This window comes from Chenopodium quinoa, unplaced genomic scaffold (assembly GCF_001683475.1).
Source record: "Chenopodium quinoa cultivar QQ74 unplaced genomic scaffold, ASM168347v1, whole genome shotgun sequence".
Taxonomy (NCBI): domain Eukaryota; kingdom Viridiplantae; phylum Streptophyta; class Magnoliopsida; order Caryophyllales; family Amaranthaceae; genus Chenopodium; species Chenopodium quinoa.
The window spans coordinates 2,707,082-2,727,825 of NW_018743858.1; the positions used below are offsets into that span (position 1 = coordinate 2,707,082).

Genomic DNA, 20,744 nt, shown 5'->3' on the forward strand with positions numbered 1-20,744 from the left:
TCATCGGTTTTTATCGGTGGAAAGCCCCAATTGTGGTTTTTGTGTGCTTTTTCTCTTGTTTAATATTTATAATAACTCTTCCTCTTCTAGAAGGAACATTTCACCCTCGAAAGACTTTTTATTTTTTTTATTTATTTTTTTCTGCTTTAGCAGGATTTGACTCCTTCAAAAAACCGAGTTTTTCTTCTCTCTTTTGAGGGAGGATTTGTTTTTTTATTATGGTTTGCCATAGAGTTGTTTTATGGGTAAAACTTTGTGCGGGATAAAAAAAAAGGTTAATCTTTCGATTACAATCTAACAAATTAGACGAAAATTTTCTTCACGGCTACGACAGATCAATAGACCCCATCGCCAAAGAAAAGGCTGTAATTCACAGCGATATGAAAGAGGGTATGAAGAATGTACGATTTGCAAGAACGATCGTAGCTTTGCTAACAAGATGTTTTTATTTGAGTCAATTATCATATATTTCTTAGTTCTAAATCTCTTTGTAGATGTCGTATGACTTTTATGAATCAATTTTATTTCAAAAAAAAGTGCACGTAACAGCATAACAAACTTATAAATTTTTCATCGGATGCACAAACTATCATAAATGAAACATGGTAACGGACCTCCCGCCGGAGATGGGAATCTTTAATTTTATTATTATTAAAAACTGTTTGTATTGCGTGCCTTGACTTGCATGCTAGAAAATTGATCAACTAAAATTTCGGGGTTATTTTATCCTTAAAATATCAATTTTAAGGATCGGGCAATTTTAGCAAAAACTTACTAAAAATATATCAATTTGCGTGATACTCCCTCCGTATTTATTTAAGTGAAACGTTTCTCTGTAAATGCAAAATTTTGACTAATAATATCCTTATTTATCAATAAGTAAAATTTATAACAATTGAATATTTATACAATTTCAACAAGTACATTATATATATATAGGTTACAATGAAAACCTCCTCTATAATGAGAACTAGGAACTAATGTAGACCGTTAAATCTGAACGAGATCAACGACTAATATTAAGTCGCGCATTCTTTCTTTGAAACTACTGATAATCTCGTTCTTCCTTTTCATAAACAAAAGCCACTTTCTCTCTCCTCAAGAAATATGGAGTACTGCAATTTCTCATCAAATCTAGCTTCCAATTTCTGCAATTAGAAATCAAGTTTTCAGTCAAATATAGGTATCTTTTCAATTTAACGTTTTGAATTCCTTCCCTTTTTTTTTTTTTTTTTTTTTGGTGGTGCGTCAATTTAATGCTCGATTTTGATAAACTTTGCTCGAATTTCGGCAAATTCACTTCTATTGGGAATATGTGGGCTGGCTGGCAGGCCCAGCCATGGCGCTAGGCGCTAGCAAGGCTACCTTGGTTGCCATTAGGCCGCCAGCTAGCACATGCTTGTTGGCTTGGTATGTTGAGGGATTTCTTGGGGAGCAAGGGGTGGATGGTCCCCCCCTTGTGGTCCTCACCTAAACCTTGCTCTCCACTTGACACTTGTTGTTTGTTGATTGATTTGCATTTTAATTTGATTTTTGTATTAAATTAAATTGAATTAATGCCTTTTTACCAACTCTTCCACATTGATGGTAGATTGGAATTCAAGGACTCCTTTCCCTATAAATACCAATCATTTGGCATTGGGAAATGGCACTTGAGTTGTGAACTTGAAAGGATCTCCACAAGCGAGAACACTTTCGTTCCAATACTCTAAGTTCTTTTGGTCTAGCCCCGACTAAGCTTTGGGGTAGGGGCCGTTCGGGTCGGGTCTCGAGGGTGAGAGTCGTTGGAGGCTTGCGCATTTGCGAAACTCTACGCTTTCAAGTACAAGCTCTAAGAAAGAGCGAAGCACGCATCAAGGGTATGATCGTCTCTTCTTCTTTCTCTCTCTTTGTTAATTAATTACGTGATTGTTAATCAATGTGCATGTTTAGCTACTTTAATTTGTGTGCGAATTTTGGGAGGGTTTCATTCCGCATAGTGTCGGACACTACAAAACCCAACAGCGGTATCGGAGCCGCGCTCATTTAATTATTGTAACTAATAATTAATTAAGGTGATTTAAATGGATTTAAATTTCTGGTTTTGCTTTCTAATTAGATTAGAAGCTCGTTTTAATTAGTTTTAATCTCGTGTTAATGCTAATTTTGGCTAATGAACCCAGATTTCGACCCAAAAGTAGTGAATTTTGGGTGTAATCGATGATCTAAATTAGTTTTGACCCTCTTCGAAGATTGTCCACAATCCAAAATCCACCCAGAAACATGTTTTTCGAGGGGTTTTTCGTTTTTGACGAAAATTTTAAATCTTTAAACCTTGATTAATTATGACATGTTAATGTTAGATTATGTGTATGGTTACATCATTAATCTACTGCAATAATAACCCTTATTAAGCATGTTTATGAAGTCATATTTGATGCTTAATTTGGTGGGTTCATTTTTCACATAAACTTGCAATTTCACATTTTTGCAAATTAATTGCTTCAAGTGTGAATGTTTATGGTGAATTTGTAATTTTGAAACCCCTAAAATGTTAAAGATCTAATCTTTAATTGTTTATTTGGTTGGAACTTTACTTTCTAGATTCCATGTTGAACTAATTTTTGATTTTAATCATTTTTGAGTTGATTAAAATATTAAAAGTTCAAACTTGTGATAATTTGATTACTCTTCATATTGGAAGATGTAATTTTTCAAGTTTACACAAGTTAGTGTTGGAAAATTTTTCATTTGATGATTGTGTTTATTTTTCCAACTCCTTTTATTTTGTCAAATCTCATTATTAATTTATGTTTGGTTAAATTAATTGTGAGAATAGCCCTCAATTTTTTTAGCATCAAGTTGAGTAAAAAATAATTTAAAGAATGGTTCTTGAATTAATTTTGGTTTGGCACAAAAAAATTGAATTTAATTAAGTTGGACTTGTTTTATTTTCAATATTACTCAATATTGGTTCTAAAATAAATTTAGAATTCATATTAAAGTCACGCAAAATTTGTAATAAAATTCCAAAGCACAAGCACAAACTTGAAGTATAAGCTTCGACCACGAAGCTCGGCTAGCATGGGATGCTCGTACAGCCCAGCATGTTGCTGCCGAGGCTTGGTGCGCGTGTGAGAGCATGTGTGTGCTGCGAGCAAGTAGTGTGCGAGGAGGGTGCGTGTAGTGCGCAAGCAGCGACTGCCAGGCAGCGCCCAACCAGCAAGGCTGGGATGTGTAGCAGTGCCTGCGACCAGCATTATCATGCGCGCCAGCATGCTGCTAGCACAAGCGGCATGCAAGCATGCTAGGCATGCTGCGATGTTGCCAATACTAGTAGGCGCATAGCGCACTGCTATGGCTGTGCGACCAACACCCTTGCATGGCAGCTTGGCCTTGGTGCCTAGCAAGCCTAGCCCCATGGCTTGGATGCTAGGCACTAGGCTATTGAGGGGTTGTTATTTTGCGACTTTTGCGGTTTTAAATATTTATTTATTTAATTATTTTAATTAAAACTAGGCTAGGCCTCGGTTTTTCCCAGCACTTGCAAAATAATTTTGGCAAAATTTGGGTAAACCGGCTTAATTAAATTAATTGATTAACTTTAATTAAGTTGGATGCGGAATTTAGTGGGAGCTTTATTAATTACTTGAGCTAATTTTATTGCGTTTAATCACATAATCGGTTAACAACTTTGACTAGGTTTAATTAGGCACGTTAATTGGATTAACCACCTGAGTTAGTTACTAGTTTACGCGTATTTTGCATTGTTTCTTGTTTTACGTTGTAAAATGCATGGAACATTCACATATAATGAATGGATGAATGGATATTCTATCACAGGTTTTATGAAAATGGCAACTAGTGGGGCCCGATTACGATAGTAAATACGGACTGCGATCCGTTATGTATTTTTGTAAATCTAAATACGGTCTACGAACCGTTGCGTATTTTTGTACCTTAATATTTAGATTAGTCCTAGTCATAATTACTAGTAGTTGCATTATTAATGGTGATGTCTCAAAAATGGCGATTCTTAGAAGGCGAGGCCAAGATGATGTGATGAAGACCCTTGAAGACGTGAAGACTCAAGGGGTCATGCTAGTTGCCAAATGCATCTTTTACTTATGTTTTCTGTATATAATTATGATTATATATGAATGATATGTTAGATGCATGTTTAGGATTTCGAATGTTGCGATGATTAATTAAGTTCACATAAATCAACTCAACGATATCAGTAAGGAGTTCTTAGATGTCGTGGCAATGGAGATAAACGTCACGAAAGCATTAGATGCGACGTTTTATCGAACCAAGAATAGCTTAGAGCTATTAGCAATTAGATTGCTTACCTTAAAATATTAACTGTTAAGACAAGCCAAAGCATGCTTAATCACTTTTTGATTTTTGGGATCTTGGAATCGTTTTATTCTCGCCTAAAAGGGACAAATTTAATGTGTGGATAAAACGCTCAATAAGATTGAAAGTTTACATGTATGCTTTAGATTTCAAACTTATTGGTTTTATGAATGGTTTTTCATTTCAAATTCTTTCAATTGTAGAATCATGTCTGCAACTAATAACAACAACTTAATGTGCCCGGAACTCCCCAACAAGTTGGCTTTTAGCCTAAACTTGGTCAACTTCAAGGAATGGGAAGAGGAACTCCGGAAAACTCTTCGAAATTGTTCCATGGAGTACATTCTTGATACTCCCATTCCAAGCTTCTTCTAAAAGGGAATCATGAGTGATGAAGCTCATGATGCATGGTCTTCCGATTGCAAGAAAGTCTCACGAATGGCTAATTCCATCCTAGAAGAATGGAAGGAAAAATTCTCCTCCTATTTTCCGAACATGTTCCTCAAAGCACTTGAGGACATTGTCAATGTGAGAGTCATTAAGAGTCTCAATGGTAATTATGATGGTCTTGTGTTTGATGCGACTAGGTCACTCTCAAACATGAAGATAAAGCCACCGAAAGAGGGTTGCCTTGCTAAGGAGAGGTACCGACTTTGGTCGAAGGTCTACAATACCAAATTGAGACCTGGTATGCCCCCCTCCAACCTCATGTGCTTAGAATGACTATATTTTTCAAGCACATGGAGCTTCTTGGTATCCCATTGGAGGATGAGATGGCGGGTCATATCTTGCTTGCCTCACTCCACTCAGGCTATGATGCACTCAGGATGCATATAGCTGCGGGAAAAGAGTCACACTCATTGAGAGATGTGGTGCAGCTACTTCGCAAGGCCAACTCCTATGGAGCAACCAAAACGCCCTTGAGAGCAAAGAAGAAGGAGTTCAAGAACAAAGCGAAGATGTGATGCTTCTATTGCGGTGGGTAAGGCCACTATAAGAGGGAATGCAAGATCTTCCAAAGGGATGAGGAGAAGAGTCATCTACCTCAGGTATTTTCATTAACACTTGTATATAAGCTATTCATAGGTATTGGATACCATGTATGACTCACTTTATGCTCCCATTTTCAGGGACTAAGTGAGAGGGCTTCACAAGTGGATGTGCAACCACGATTGGACATTGAAGATGGTCTTTCCGTCATGCTTGTAAGCACATAATTTGTCTTTAGCTTGTAATTGATTTAATTCTTGTTATCATGCCTACCGTTGTACAATATTTTGATTTATGGCGTTGGACGCCGGGTTATTTGATCACAAGACTATAACAATGGTTGTTTTTTAATGTCTTGCTTACATGTTTTATGAGATCACACATTCTGTATCTGACTAGAAAAATGTTAATGATAACACTAAAAGAGCTAAGACCGTTGAATCAAATCAAACCTACTTGTGGCATTGTCGTCTTCGCCACATTAACATCAAACGGATTAAGAAACTTCTTCATGAAGGTATTCTTTACTCATTCAACTTAGAGTCGTTTGAAAAATTGCGAAGGATGCTTATTAGGCAAGATGATAAAGCAACCATTCTCCAAGTTGGGAGAAAGGGCCGGTGACTTATTGGGCCTAATACACACGGATGTATGTGGACCAATGAGTTCACCCGCAAGGAATGGTTATTGCTATTTTATCACTTTCACGGACGACTATAGTAGATATGGATATGTCTACCTTATGTCGAACAAATCTAAATCATTTGAGAAATTCAAAGAATTTCAGAGTGAAGTGGAAAATCTGGTTGGCAAGAAAATCAAAGTGCTTCGATCGGATCGAGGCGGCAAATATTTGAGCCATGAATTCGACGATCATCTGCAAGAACATGGTATTCTCTCAGAGTTGACACCTCCCGGAACTCCACAATGGAACGGAGTGTCCGAGAGGAGAAATCGAACCTTGTTAGACATGGTCCGATCCATGATGGGTCTTAGCGATCTTCTTATCTCTTTATGGGGACACGCACTTCTAATCGCGACACTAACACTGAACCGAGCTCCGTCAAAAGCTGTTGAAAAGACTCCATATGAATTATGGACGAATAAACCTCCAAGGTTGTCTTTTCTTAAGATTTGGGGTTGCGAAGCATATGTTAAGAAATTAATTTCTGACAAACCTCACCCAAAATCAGATAAGTGTTTCTTTGTGGGATACCCTAAAGAAACTAAGGGGTATTACTTCTACAATAAATCCGAGAACAAAGTGTTTGTTGCTCGTGATGGTGTCTTTTTGGAGAAGGAGCACCTTTCCAAAATGACAAGTGGGAGGAAAATCAAACTCGATGAAGTTCAAGAGGATGAGCAACAAAGTCAAACTAACAAAACTAACAATCAAAGTGCTTTAGAAGCAGCTGTTGACATTGGTCAGAGTCAAACCAACAATGCAAATGCTCAACCTTACCCTGCGTAGGTCGCAACGGCCAAGATCTTAACTAGATAGATATCTCGGTGTTGTCTTAACCGAGGATCAAGACATCCTAGTTGTTGATGGAGATGAGACAACGACGTACAAGCAAGCTATGACGAGCCCCGACTCTGCAAAATGGCAAGAAGCCATGAAATCCGAGATGGACTCCATGTTTGAAAATCAAGTATGGGACTTGGTTGATTTACCCGAAGGTTACACACCTATCGGTTGCAAATGGATTTTTAAGTTGAAAACCGACAAAGATGGAAATGTATATGTATATAAATCTAGATTGGTGGCAAAAGGTTACAGGCAAATTCACGGCGTTGATTATGATGAAACCTTTTCACCAGTTGCAATGCTTAATTTCGTTTGGATTATCCTAGCAATTGCTGTATATTACAATTACGAAATATGGCAGATGGACGTCAAAACCGCCTTCCTAAATGGAATTTTGGAAGAAACTGTGTACATGACACAGCCGGAAGGTTTTGTTGATCCAAGCAATGCTGGGAAGGTATGCAAGCTTAAGAAGTCCATTTATGGATTAAAGTAGGCAAATAGAAGTAGGAATCTGCGATTTGATGAAGCCATTAGTAAGTTTGGTTTTATCAAGAATCCAGATGAGTCTTGTGTTTACAATAAGGTCAGTGGGAGTGACATCGCATTCCTCGTCTTATATGTCGACGACATATTGCTCATTGGAAACAACATTCCAATGTTAGAGTCTGTAAAAGCTTGGCTTGGAAAGTTGTTTTCAATGAAGCACTTGGGGAGAGGAATAGTACATATTGGGCATCAAGATCTATAGGAATAGATCTAAGAAGTTGATTGGATTGAGCCAAAGTACTTACATCGATAGGGTACTGATACGATTCAACATGTAGGAGGCCAAGAGAGGGCACCTAACCATGTCACATGGTATAACTCTCAGCAAGAAGCAGTGTCCACAGACACTTGATGAGCGAGAGAGGATGAGTCAGATTCCATATGCTTTTCTTATTGAATCGATCATGTATGCCATGATATGTACTGGGCCTGATGTATCGTATGCTTTACGTGCTACGAGCCGATACCAATCAGACCCAGGAGACGCGCATTAGACTGCGACCAAGAATATCCTAAAGTACCTGAAAAGGAACAAGGATAAATTTCTGGTATATGGTGGGAGTATAATTTGGTTGTTTAAGGTGACACCGACGCAAGCTTCCAAACTGACAGAGACGACTTCAAGTCGCAAGCAGGGTACATATTCTATCTAAATGGAGTAGCGTTTAGTTGGAAGAGTTCTAAGCAAAGCACAACTGCAGATTCTACAACTGAAGCCGAGTACTTGGCAGCGTCAAAAGCAGCTAAGGAGGCAGTTTAGATTTGTAAGTTTGTTGGCAAACTTGATGTTGTACCCTCAATCAAGGGTCCAATAGATCTCTATTGTGATAACAATGGAACTATTGCTTAGGCTAGGGAGCCAAGGGAACATCAGAAGGTCAAACATGTCACGAGGCAATTTCACATGATAAGGGAATGGAAGTCTGAGGGTGAAATCAGAATTTGTAAGATTGGAATGGACGACAATGTAGCCGATCCACTCACTAAACCTTTGCCTTAAGTGAAACACAACAAGCACGTTGAGGCAATGGGAATCAGGCATGTTGGAGATTGGCTTTGATTTCCCTGTTCATGTGTTTTAATTAATTTTGAGGATTTTAATGTAAAACACTATGTCGAACCATCATTTTTGGAGTAATTTAATTTTTTGCAAATTATTATCACTCCATTTCTATTTAATTGTGTTTTGAATTAAATAATGAGTCCATTCGATTTTGAGAATATTCAAAATAGGGTATCAAGACAATTTCTTGGTTAAAGAAACACCTATTAAGTGAACATTGAATATTTTAATCGAATTTATCCCTAATCAAGGTCATTTAAATGTTGGATGACTAATGACCACTTGAGATTAATCTGTAGTATGATTTATAACACCGTTTCTTTTGCTATAAGGACATGATTGACATAAATCATTTGCACAGGGTATTTGTTTGGAACTATCCCGGATTGACTTATGAGAATACTTTAAGAGATTTAAAATCATCATAAGTATATTTCTCATTATAGCTATCAGAACCTCTTTCCTCGACATGAGTATTGTAAGTTCTCTTGTTTGAGTACTAGTCCATTTTGATGTTGTCAAACGTCTGCCGTACAAGGGGATTACAACGAAAACACTCGGGCGGCTAGGTCCTCTTGGTAAGGGAAGCTAACAATGCAAGACTAAGAATGTCCCCTTATTAATAATAAGGAACATCTCTTTGTTGTTTAAAAGGCCTCTCGAAGAGCGAGACTGTGAAAATGCATGGCCGTGCTCAAATGGATTTTAGAAATCATCTCCTTATTGACAGTCGAACTCGGAAATTGAGAAACACTTCTGGACGTAATAAGGATGACGAAGAATCTTTCCTTATAGTTCATAAAAAAGACATTAAGTGACATAGGAAATAGGCTACACACTAAGAGCACACTTGTCCGGAAGGACAAGCGGGAGATTGAAAGGAATGGTGTGCTTCGAACAAGTGTATTATTCCAATAGAGGGTTCGGAATTATTAGAAAACTAATTATTCATTGAGTTCAAGTGATCGGAATGCCTAGCCGAAGGATGCTTCCGAACAGTAATATTAATGTATAATTAATATTATAACTTAATCTTGACTGAACCCTTTGGGTCACACCTAATCGAGTAACCGAATCGAAACAACGAATTAATCCGAAGGATTAAATGAGCCATTAGATTATTACGAACATAGAAGTCGGATTCCGAGCTTAGAGCGTCAAAATCGAGCGTCGTAAGTCAAGTCGAATTTAGGAATTGACGAGACGAGAAATCAAGCAAACAACAAGTTACAAATGTACCCCTAGCCTTGAAATGCCCTGAGCAATCCGAGGGCCAAGGGAAATATGGCTAGCATGGCTAGCCAAGGGTCACTGTCGCAAGGCAATGCTCAGCCGCAAGCTTAGCATGCCTAGCTTGGTCGAGCATGCTGGCCAAGCATGCCTTGCGCGCATCGCTAGGCCAGCATGGCTGGTCGCACTTGCTAAGGAAGCCAGCAGCCAGCCTCGCACCATCGCAAGGCCAGCAGCAAGCATATGCTTGCTGAGCCTCACACATGGTCGCAGCAGCTAGTTGGGCGTAGCCCAGCACAAGAATCGCAGTAGCTAGGCGCTGCCTAACATAAGCAACACAGCAGCAGCAGCCCACATTGCGTGCGTGGCCTGCTGGCTGTGCGTGGGAATATGCGGGCTGGCTGGCAGGCCTAGCCATGGCGCTAGGCATCAGCGAGGCTGCCTTGGCTGCCAAGGCAGGCCGCCAGCTAGAACATGCTTGTTGGCTTGGTTTGTTGAGGAATTTCTTGGGGAGCAAGGGGTGGATGGTCCCCCCCCCCTTATGGTCTTCACCTAACCCCTTGCTTTCCACTTGACACTTGTTGTTTGTTGATTCATTTGCAATTTAATTTGGTTTTTGAATTAAATTAAATTGAATAAATGCCTTTTTACCAACTCTCCCACATTGACGGGAGATTGGAATTCAAGGGTTCCTTTCCCTATAAATACCAATCATTTGGCATTGGGAAAGGGCACTTGAGTTGTGAACTTGAAAGGATCTCCACAAGCGAGAACACTTTCGTTCTAATACTCTAAGTACTTTTGGTCTAGCCCCGACTAAGCTTCGGGGTAGGGGCCGTTCGGGTCGGGTCTCGAGGGGGAGAGCCGTTGGAGGCTTGCGCATTTGCGAAGCTCTACGCTTTCAAGTATGAGTTTTAAGAAAGAGCAAAGCACGCATCAAGGGTATGATCGTCTCTTCTTCTTCTTTGTTAATTAATTATGTGATTGTTAATCAATATGCACGTTTAGTTACTTTAATTTGTGTGCGGATTTTGGGAGGGTTTCATTCTGCGTAGTATCGGACACTATGAAACCCAACAACATGATGTGCTCCACATTTCCCAATTGAAGAAGTACTCGCCTAGTGAAACCCATGTGTTGCAACCATTAACGATTCAACTGGATAAGTCCCTAACTTATGAAGAAACACCAATCAAAATCCTATATCATAAGGTGCAAAGTACTAGAAACAAAGATGTGAAAATAGTTAAGGTCCTTTGGTTTAACCAAGAGTACAAGCGGCTACTGGGGAGGCCGAGGAAGAGATGAGAACGAAATATCCCGAATTATTTGATGAGGTGAGTTACGAGGGTGTAACTCTTTTCTTTTAAGAGGGGTAGAATGCGATGTAATTTCGCGCTTTTCAACTCATTTATGCTATTTATTGCTTAAGTTTTCATGATTTTGCTTATTATTAAACAATATTGTTGTGTTTGCATGCTATTTAAGTATGTGAACTTTTGGCCAAGTACGAATTTATCGAGTATAAGTTGAGTTTGTTGAGTATACATGTTGAGAAGCAAGCAATTTACAGCAATACAAAACAAAAGTTTTTGAATACTTTTAAGAATTATGGATTTTGGGTTAAGTTTCGGGGACGAAACTTCTTTTAAGAGGGGTAGATTGTAATCCCCATAATTTTATGTAAATTTATAATTATATATTATTATAGTTATACGAATATTTTTTTAATTACATTTAAGAAAAGATTATGTATATATATATTTTATGAAAGTTATTCTAATGAGAAAATTATTATATCTTACTATCCTTATTTTGGACTAACTACTCCTATATTTTTCTAACCCATTATTTTGTAGCCCAACATGAATCAAATTTCAATCCTAATTGAGCCTAAATAAGCTTCAGTACAATTCCTAGCTTCAATACAATTCCTAACTCCACTTAGATTAGGATAAGTAAAAGCCCACCTTTAATTATAAAACCCCTTACCCTTTTATTTATACGTACAATTAGCAAAAAAAAAAAAAAAAAAAAAAAAAAAAACCTTAACATCCATTTTGCTTCCCCTATTTCACGACATACAGAAAAAATAACCAAAAGAAAAGAAAAGTTGCAATTGAACCACCGCAGAGCCGTCGCCCAGTCACCAGCCGCCGGTCTTGCTTCCTTCTTCCTCCTTCCTCCTTTGTTTCTCCTTCTTCCTTATTATTATTAAAGATTGTTGTTTTAATTTATATTGTTAGTTTTAATTACTTTAATCATGTTTAAATTCTTTAAAAACATGAAAAATTATCAAGTTTATAAATTATGATATGAAGTTTAAATTTTCAGATTACATAATTTATGAAATTAGGGCTTAAACCTTGATTTTTTTCATGATTTTAAGGCTTAAAACGTGTTAATCAAGTTACCTAATCATACTATGTTTAAATTATGTTAAACCTTAATTATTTTGATTGTAAATAAAATTTCAGATTTTTAAAGTTTCAATTTTGGGTTTTGATTTGTATTAGTTTCATATTTTTCATGTTCCTAATCCCATTAGATGATTATTATGGGTATGTTGTAACTACAAAATGTTAAACTTTGAATTTTACTTTCATGACTTAATTTTCAGATTTTTTTGTATATTTTTTTTTGAGTCTTTAATCACTTTAAATCAATGGATTTATGGGTTTAAAGCCTACTAATCTACTATATAATGAAAGTAGTAAGCAAGGATTTCAATAACTTCAAAATACTTGTTTAAAATAAAATTTCAGATTTTTATAATGTTCTAAACTTGCTGAAATTTCAAGATAAAGATGTATTTTAAGGATTTTTCTATGGAAATTCATACTAGTACTTCTAAACTACTAACCTAGGCTTTAGGGAGACTTAAAGATGTCGTTTCAATGATTTTTGAAGCTTTTAAAGTTAATTAGTATTCCTGAAAGTTTTATTGCTTGGGTATTGATTTAATTATTGTTGTTTGGTTTAGGACAGGACTTCGTAGAGGGCAATTTCTAGTTCCTAAAGTGGCCAACCAACTCGTTTACTCAAGGTACATACAAGGATACGAAAACCTTGACTTTAGGAGCATGTTTAAGGACTTGGAAAATTTAGAATCATGTTAGAGAAACTTGTAGATTGGTTGAAATTATATGGTAGTGAGTTTGATTGATGATTAATGTGATGATTGGTTTTGTTTCGTGTATGAGAAATGCGTATTGATTTTCTTGTAAGTATTATTTATGAAATAATTTGCAAGATGAGCTTAGAGGCTAAGGTACATAAATATGTGGAATGAATTATCTTATTACTCGTTCATGTTTATGAATTGGAATGAGTAAAGGGAGAATTAAAGTCTTATGAGACGAGGTTGATGATTTGAGGTGCCTTATGCACTTAAGTTGTTTATACACCGAGGTAGTTAAAGGATTCAATAATAAATATTGTTTGTCACTAATAAATCAAGAATTGAATTGGAAATTTGAATTGTTTGAATGATTGATGTAAATTGTATTGTTTTGCTTTTGAGTCATCACCAAGTTTAAACTTGTAAATCACATAAAGTGCAAGATGGATGAGCTATAAAACTTTGGATTTGTGCACATCTAGAGTAATATAAAACAGGGGTTGGGGTACACGGGGTATTAGCCATGCACTTTTCTAGAGGACGTCTGATCTACTAGTCTCTTATTTTCAAATACTTTTTAAACTATAAGGAGTTAGATAAGATCTCATACTAGCTATGGCCACGGAGTCGCGCCCGTCTGCCATTGGATGTTTCCGAAAGGAGGCATGGGGTTTTTCTTTTATTGATGTTCCGAAATGAAGTATGGGGAGACAACCTTGTTTATTGCTTAATCCAATGAATGAAATGAAATGAAGTGAATTATTTATTAGTAATTAGTGAAGTCTTATAATTGTTAACAGTTGAGGCATGTGTTTGAGTCAATAATTAAATTGTGTGTGTTGATTGATTATTAGTAACAGGCTAGGAATTCTTTGTTATACTTTGTAGCTTGTATGTACTCAGCGTTGCTGATTGCGCGCTTTTGTGTGTTTATTTCTTGGTCATGGCCTTCGCCTTTCAATGACCCCGTAATGATCCAATTTTTTTCACTTGTAATATTGGGGAGCAGATTTATCACAGGTGTTTACATAGTCTGGACTTGCATCAATGTGGTGGGATTTTGAGTGGAGTGTTGGTTATTGTTCACAGTTTATTTCATTTCATAAGTTTGAATTTATTTAAACTTTGGTTTGATTTATTTACTACTTTGTTGGGTTTTGAATAAGGGCCTTAATGGTTCCAATTTGTAAGACTTAATTTGATTTTGATCATTGGTTTTGAAACTTTTTTTAGGATATTTTGGATTTTAACACCTTACAAAAGGCTGAAAATGTTTTTTAACACCCCCCAAAAAAAAACTTTTATTTTAACACCTCCCAAAAATATAAAAGTTGGAAGTTAACACCAGTTAACGATTTCCGTCACGGAAATTTAACGTGGGTCCCACAAATTGGCTTGAACTTCAATTTTCACCCAGCAAAACACGAAACTTCTTTCTTCATTGAATTCGCAGCAACCTTCTGCATTGAATTCTTTCTGAACCTTCATTGATTTCGCTTTTGAACCAAAGGAGATCTTGGCTGAGAAGTGGAGTGTAGGGTGGTGTCAACGTTGGAGAAGATATTGAACAATTGGTGTCAACCTTATGTAACTTGCTAGTTTTTTAGTGGCTTCCCTTAACAAATTTGAACAATTAGATATTGAATTGTAATGGTTGCATGGCTTTGATTGCCATTGAAACATGTTGAAGTAAGGTTCTTTTGTCAACCTGTACTTGAACTATCTTAGTGTTTCACATATTTCCCATGTTTTAATGTTTCACATGTTTAAATAGGTTGATTAAAAGACAAGGCATAAATAGGAACTTAGACAAGGCATAAATAGGTTGATTAAAAGACATATTTATAACACTTCAAGTCATTACAAGAAATTATAACTACTTAATACAGCTTACTATTACACACCCCTAGCCATTAGGAAAATTACACCCATTGACAAACCTATACAAATGGCCATGCCCACCCAACCAAAACAGCTGATTGAAGACACCTTCCCTTCATTGCACTCCCTGTTCATTCTCTTCCTGTCAGCGTTCAAGGCCTTGCATCTCATCTTCAAATTATCAACTTCATTAAGTAGGCACCTCCTTTGGCCACTGATTTCATCAACTTCCCTTTTCAATTCATTAACTTCACCCTTTAGCAGCTTCTTATCCAACAACAGGTTGTTGATAACCCCTGTTTGCCAATCTGTTCCATCAGGTTGATCAACCCATTCGAAAGCTTTGCAACCCCTTGTTTCTGTTATTGGGTCATAAAACTTACATGATATGAACTTCCTGCCTGGATTCTCCCTTGTCCAGCTAGTGAGCTTGGCCATTGGCACACCACACTTACATTTTCTGGCCTCAGGAGGGGAAGAGCTAACAAACGACATAATCTGCATCAATTTTAGATCGACAGTCACATTTACAGATTTGTACACTGACGAATTAACATTGACAGCAACAAAATTCATTTTTAATTTCATAATACGAAAAGCCCCAAATTCAATTTCTGACGAACCCTAATTTCGCAATTGGGCATTTAGATGCGTACATAACATAATCCAACCATTAATCTGAGTACGAAACAATTGCAAATAATAATTGAAGAGAATTTAAACCATAATTACCAAACAACCGAACAATTGACCGCACTCACCTGTTTCAGCAGCTTCAATCTGTTCCTCTTCTCAAAAATCGTGGAAGAATCGTGAAAGAATTGTTTCAAGTATCGTGCAACAATGCAATGCGCTGCTGCTATTCAATAAGAACAACGATTTCGTTCATTGGGGGAGAATCGTGCAAGAATGGTTCTTATATATCGTGCAAGAATCGTGGAAGAATGGTTCTTATATACAGATCTTTTAAAAATATATCCGTTGGGGTGGGCCCCACTAACAGTTCTGTTAACGGAAGATGGATTTTGGTGTTAACTTCCAACTTTTATATTTTTGGGAGGTGTTAAAATAAAAGTTTTTTTTTGGGGGGTGTTAAAAAACATTTTCAGCCTTTTGTAAGGTGTTAAAATCCAAAATATCCCTTTTTTTATAATTGAGTTAATTTTTCGCTGCTAAATTCTGAATTAGCCTTAACGTTTGAACACGTGGCGGTAGCACGTTAGTAATTCTCTTGAATTTTATTAAGGGAATTACAGGTTTAAAGAGAGAATTATTGGGGTGTTACACAAACTAAGTCAAGCAAAGTTTGATTTCTCCTCTAACACACCTTTGATTGTGAAATAATTCGTTAATCCCTTAGATGATCATAAAATTATTGAGTCAAATATTCACCACAATGATCAGATCGTAGTGGTTTAATTATTTATCTCAAACTGATTTGTACTTCATTATGGAATTCCTTGAACTTTTCAATGATTCTAACTTTCGCTTCATTAAGTAGATATAGTCATATTTACTTCGTCAGTAAAAGCAATGGAGTATTTAAATCCTTTGCTAGCTTTTGAACGTATTTCTCCACACACAACCATATATATGAGTTCCAAAAGGTCATTAGCTCCTTCACCCTTTTCAACTAAATGGTGACTTGGTCATCTTACCTAACAAGCATGATTTACAATTCTCAAGTGATTCATAATCAAATAAGAATAAGAGTCCATCCATTTGTAATCTTTGGATTCGCAATTGGTTAATGTGACCTAACCCTGCTATGTTATAAGTAGGTTAGTTTTAAATCATCTATTTTTTCCTTTATGATCTACTTATATCAATGCTATAAAACGAAATTAACGCATATCTAGCAAAATGAAAACAATTTATTACCTTGCCATGGATCAACACTTGTCCATGCCAAGTAAAACCAATCAGTATTTCATCAAAAACTGAAAAAATTGTCTCATCAAAAACTCGGAAATAAGTCTAAATCATCATAAAATGATTAAAAATAAAACTATGAAGCTATCTCTGGCCACTTGAACACTTTTCGTGCACCTTCAAGCTCCATTTCCAAGCTAGCATCACTTCTTTGCATCTTCTGCACAACATGAATAATGTTAGCACTGCAACTTGGTATCACTTACCTAAGTGAAAGTTAAAATATTTATAACATATTACCTGAGGTCGATGCTCCATTCTTCTTGAGGTAGTCAAGGTATTTCTGGCAGTTGCGCTTCTAATGCCCTTTCTTCTTGCAGTAAAAGAATTCACTTTCACTTGCAGGCTTGGGCTTTTCAGGAGCCTTGGCAACTTTCTTGCCCTTGCTCTTGGCACTTTCCCATTGCCCCTTTTTCTTGAACCCCTTCCCTTTCTAGACCATAAGAACCTCTTTCTTTACGTCCTTGAGGATTTGCTTCTCTGCACTGACAAGCATAGCATGCAACTCATTCATGGTCTTCTCAGCATCAGACATGTTAAAGTTCATGATAAACTGATTAAAGGATTCTGGAAGTGAGTGGAGAATAATGTCTGTAGCCATCTCATTACTGTATGGGTGCCCTATTTTCTCCATATTTTGAATTAGGCCGATCATTTTGAGAACATGATCATGAACGATTGCACCCTTTTTCATCTTACAATCCAAAATCTCTCGATGGAGCTCGTACCTCTCAACTCGTGCCTGTTTCTTACACAAGGCTTTGAGTTCTTGCATGATGGTGTATGCATCCTGGTCTTCAAAACGCTTTTGAAGGCTAGGCTCCATAGTAGCAATCATCAAGCATGTGATTGGCACAACTCTATCTAGAGTGTCCTTATGCCTACGCTTCTGAGCCTCAGTTGCGTTTTCTGGAAAAGGTGCAGGCAATGGGATGTCAATGACATCCTCTCTACCTTCAGATTTCATAACAAGTCTCAGCAATGTTTCCCAGTTGGAAAAGTTGTCTCTTATCAACCTATCCTTCTCAAGGAATGGTCGAATTTTGTAAATGTTGTTGTCATTGTTACAGCTACCCATCAATTACAGAATAAGGCAAAGTTTAATAATTATGTTTAATGAAAATTAAAGTACCATAAACGAATTTAATTGGTTACTTTAAAACACTTTATTCAATATTAAATGATCCCAATTGAATTAAGTGATTCCAAGATCCTTTATTTGTGTAATAGTTGACCAAACTGAGGCCCTACCATCAAGCATTACATTTTCAAGGTGAGTAAACTTTTTACTGATTACAACTCTTGTAACTCTTGGTTGAACAATTAACCATCACATGTTTAATTATTACCCTTTGCTTCAAGGTTCTAAACACTTTAGGTAACCTTGTTGAGCACAACCGATTAAATGCGTAGAATGTGATTGATGTGTGGCATTTATGCCACCATTTTAACCCTTTTTACTACCGATTTCCCCCGGATCTGTCACTTGCTTATGCCTCTTTTCACCCCTTTTATCTTGATTTTAGTCACTTTAGCTCCCTCTCGTATTTTTCCTCCCCTTGTGTCTTTTCTTCTAGTTTTTAGCTCCTTTTTGTGTGTTTTGACAGCTCCCAGCGCTCATGTGCGATTCACAACTCAATAGCTCGAGTGGAGATGCCAAAGGAGATGCCAAAGGAGCTTGCCAAAGGAGTGGAGATGCCAAGATGGAGAGGGCGCGCTGTTCTGATGGGCCGCGGGCGCGGGCTTGTAAGTCGCGGGCGCAGGCTTGTAAGCCGCGGGCGCGGACAGGAAAAGTCTGAAGCCAGCAGAAGAAAGTGGAGATGGCGAGCCGCGGGTGCAGAATTGGCCCCGCGGGCGCGACTTTCTGGGTTTTACGAGGCAGTTTACCCAGCTTAGAGAGGGCGCGGCTGCCGGTTCGGAGAGCCCTCTTCCTTGCCCTTTTTCTTCCTTTTGGTAGAAGACTATAAATAGTCCCTTGCTTGAGTTTCTTGGCATCCACTATTCCATTGCCCCAAAATTTCATTTGTAGAGAGAGAAGTTCATGGTTTCTAGAGAGAGAAAACACTAGTGTTCAAGAATCAATCTTTGTAATCAAATATTCAAGCTTTCTTCTAGATTGTTGCTACTACTTTGATGATTTGGTAATCTTTCATCTTTATAATATCAATCTTTACTTTTGTTTCTCTAGTTTTTGATCTTCTTTGTTTTATTGCTCTTACTTGAGTTTATTTCCATAAATATTCAAGCTTTATTAGTTTCTTTGATTTTGCTTTCAAGTTAGAATCATGTTAGGTTGTGTTGGTATTGAATACATGCTTATGTTAGTTGTTATGGCTATTCCTTTCCTTCTAGCTTAGGTTTTTAGCTAGGGAAGGGGGTGAAAATCATGTGTATATGAATATCTATTGATTATTGATTGGGATTTATTCTTGAGTTGATGATTTGAGCTATAATATGCTTGGAGTTAGTGTGTGCACCTCTAATCCCAAGAATCTAGCCCTTGATTGAATGCATGAGAATGATTTAATCTAGGTGTGAATGATTTCATCGACTTGCTTGAATAGTTGCATGAGAATGAACTATATTAGGTAGTGTTTATACTCCTAGAATCGGTTTCCCTTCGGTTTTCATTAGTACTCTTTGTTCATGATTGAATCCCCCTCTCCCTAGTGCTTTTGTCATTGTTATCTCTCTAATCTTGCCCATTTATTTGTTTTTAAAAGTGTTTAATCTATTTCCCTTATTTCTAGTTTATTCTAGGCTCAATAGTAGTTGGTTTGTCCATAGAATTCTTCAAACACAAATACAAATACCCCCTTTTGTTACTAGCAATTTCTCCTCGATTCCGTATTAATTGTGCTAAACCCCCGTTTCCTTGGGAATCGACCCTACCTTACCGCTATCTAAAACAAAATTTCATAGAGTTAGGATAGGAGTTATAAATTGTAATTTTGATCTAGGATAATAAACTAACGACCAATTGTCCACCGATCAAAATTTTGGCGCCGTTGCCGGGGAAATGGCTAGTTTTGCACACTTATTTGCGTAATTTGTGGATTTTGTTGCTTTTTGTTTAGTTCCTTTTCCACTTGCTAGTCATTGCTAATTGTTTGTTTAGCTTTGGTGAATGCAAAGAAGATCTCAAGGACCACCTACTCACAACCTTGATCTCGAAATCAACCGAACCTTGAGACAAGTCCGTAGACTTTATCAAGAAGAGGGACGAGGTTTTGGTGCAATCTTTGATAGTGAAAGTGATTCTTGTTCCTCACATTCCCAAAGTGACGAAATGGCAGGACAACAAGTGGATGTATTATTTCGTGAGTTCGGTAATCCGGAGGATTATGAGCTCACCGGTGGGATATTGTTACCCGTCACTGAAACTAACTTCACCATCCATCCTCAATACACTCGAATGGTTCAAGCGGAGCAATTCTCGGGTTCACCGAGTGAAGCCCCCATTGAGCACCTTGATAGGTTCCTCGAACTTTGTGGCATGATTCAAACCAACCAAGTTTCCCAAGAATACATTCGGATGCACCTATTTCGGCAATCTCTTGCGGGAAGAGCAAAGAAATGGCTCAAGCAAGTCAAGCCTAATTCTCTCACAACATGGAGGGAAATTGTCCAAGCATTCTTGAAGAGGTTCATCTCCGAAGAGAAAACCGCCGAGATGAGGAGGAAGATAGCATCTTTTGAACAAGAGGCGGAGGAAAGTCTTAGTGAAGCTTGGGAGAGGTTTAAAGAGTTGGTGCAAGCATGTGCTCACCATGAGTACAATCAAAGCTTACTCATGAGGTTCTTCTATGATGGTTTGGAACCGATGTCTCGAGCTAATTTGGATGCGGGGGCGGGTGGACAATTGATCAAAGTCCCTCAAAATCAAGTTGAAGCAACGATCGAAGAGGTAGTTAAAAACTACTCTTGGGGAGGAAGAAGGAGGAATGCGCCAAAGAAAGGTGGGAAGTATGAGTTGGAGAAGGTCGATCAATTGCAACATCAAATTGAGATGTTGACAAAAGGGCTTGCCAAGTTGAATACAAGTGTTGCTAGTGGTTCAAGCTCCTCCCAAGTAAACTCTTTCTCTTGTCAAAATTGTGGTGGCACCAACC

General features: G+C 37.5%; 1 protein-coding gene across 1 annotated transcript; it reads right to left on the minus strand.

Annotated features, from left to right (window-relative positions):
• Positions 1 to 14,644: 14,644 nt before the first annotated feature.
• Positions 14,645 to 15,825, minus strand: LOC110686406. Its single transcript, XM_021863018.1, has 2 exons — positions 15,462 to 15,825; positions 14,645 to 15,198 (listed from the first exon to the last, which is right to left on the minus strand). The coding sequence occupies exon 2, from the start codon at positions 15,193 to 15,195 to the stop codon at positions 14,716 to 14,718; it is 480 nt and encodes a 159-aa protein (XP_021718710.1). The 5' UTR covers positions 15,196 to 15,198; positions 15,462 to 15,825; the 3' UTR covers positions 14,645 to 14,715.
• Between the last annotated feature and the right edge of the window lie 4,919 nt (positions 15,826 to 20,744).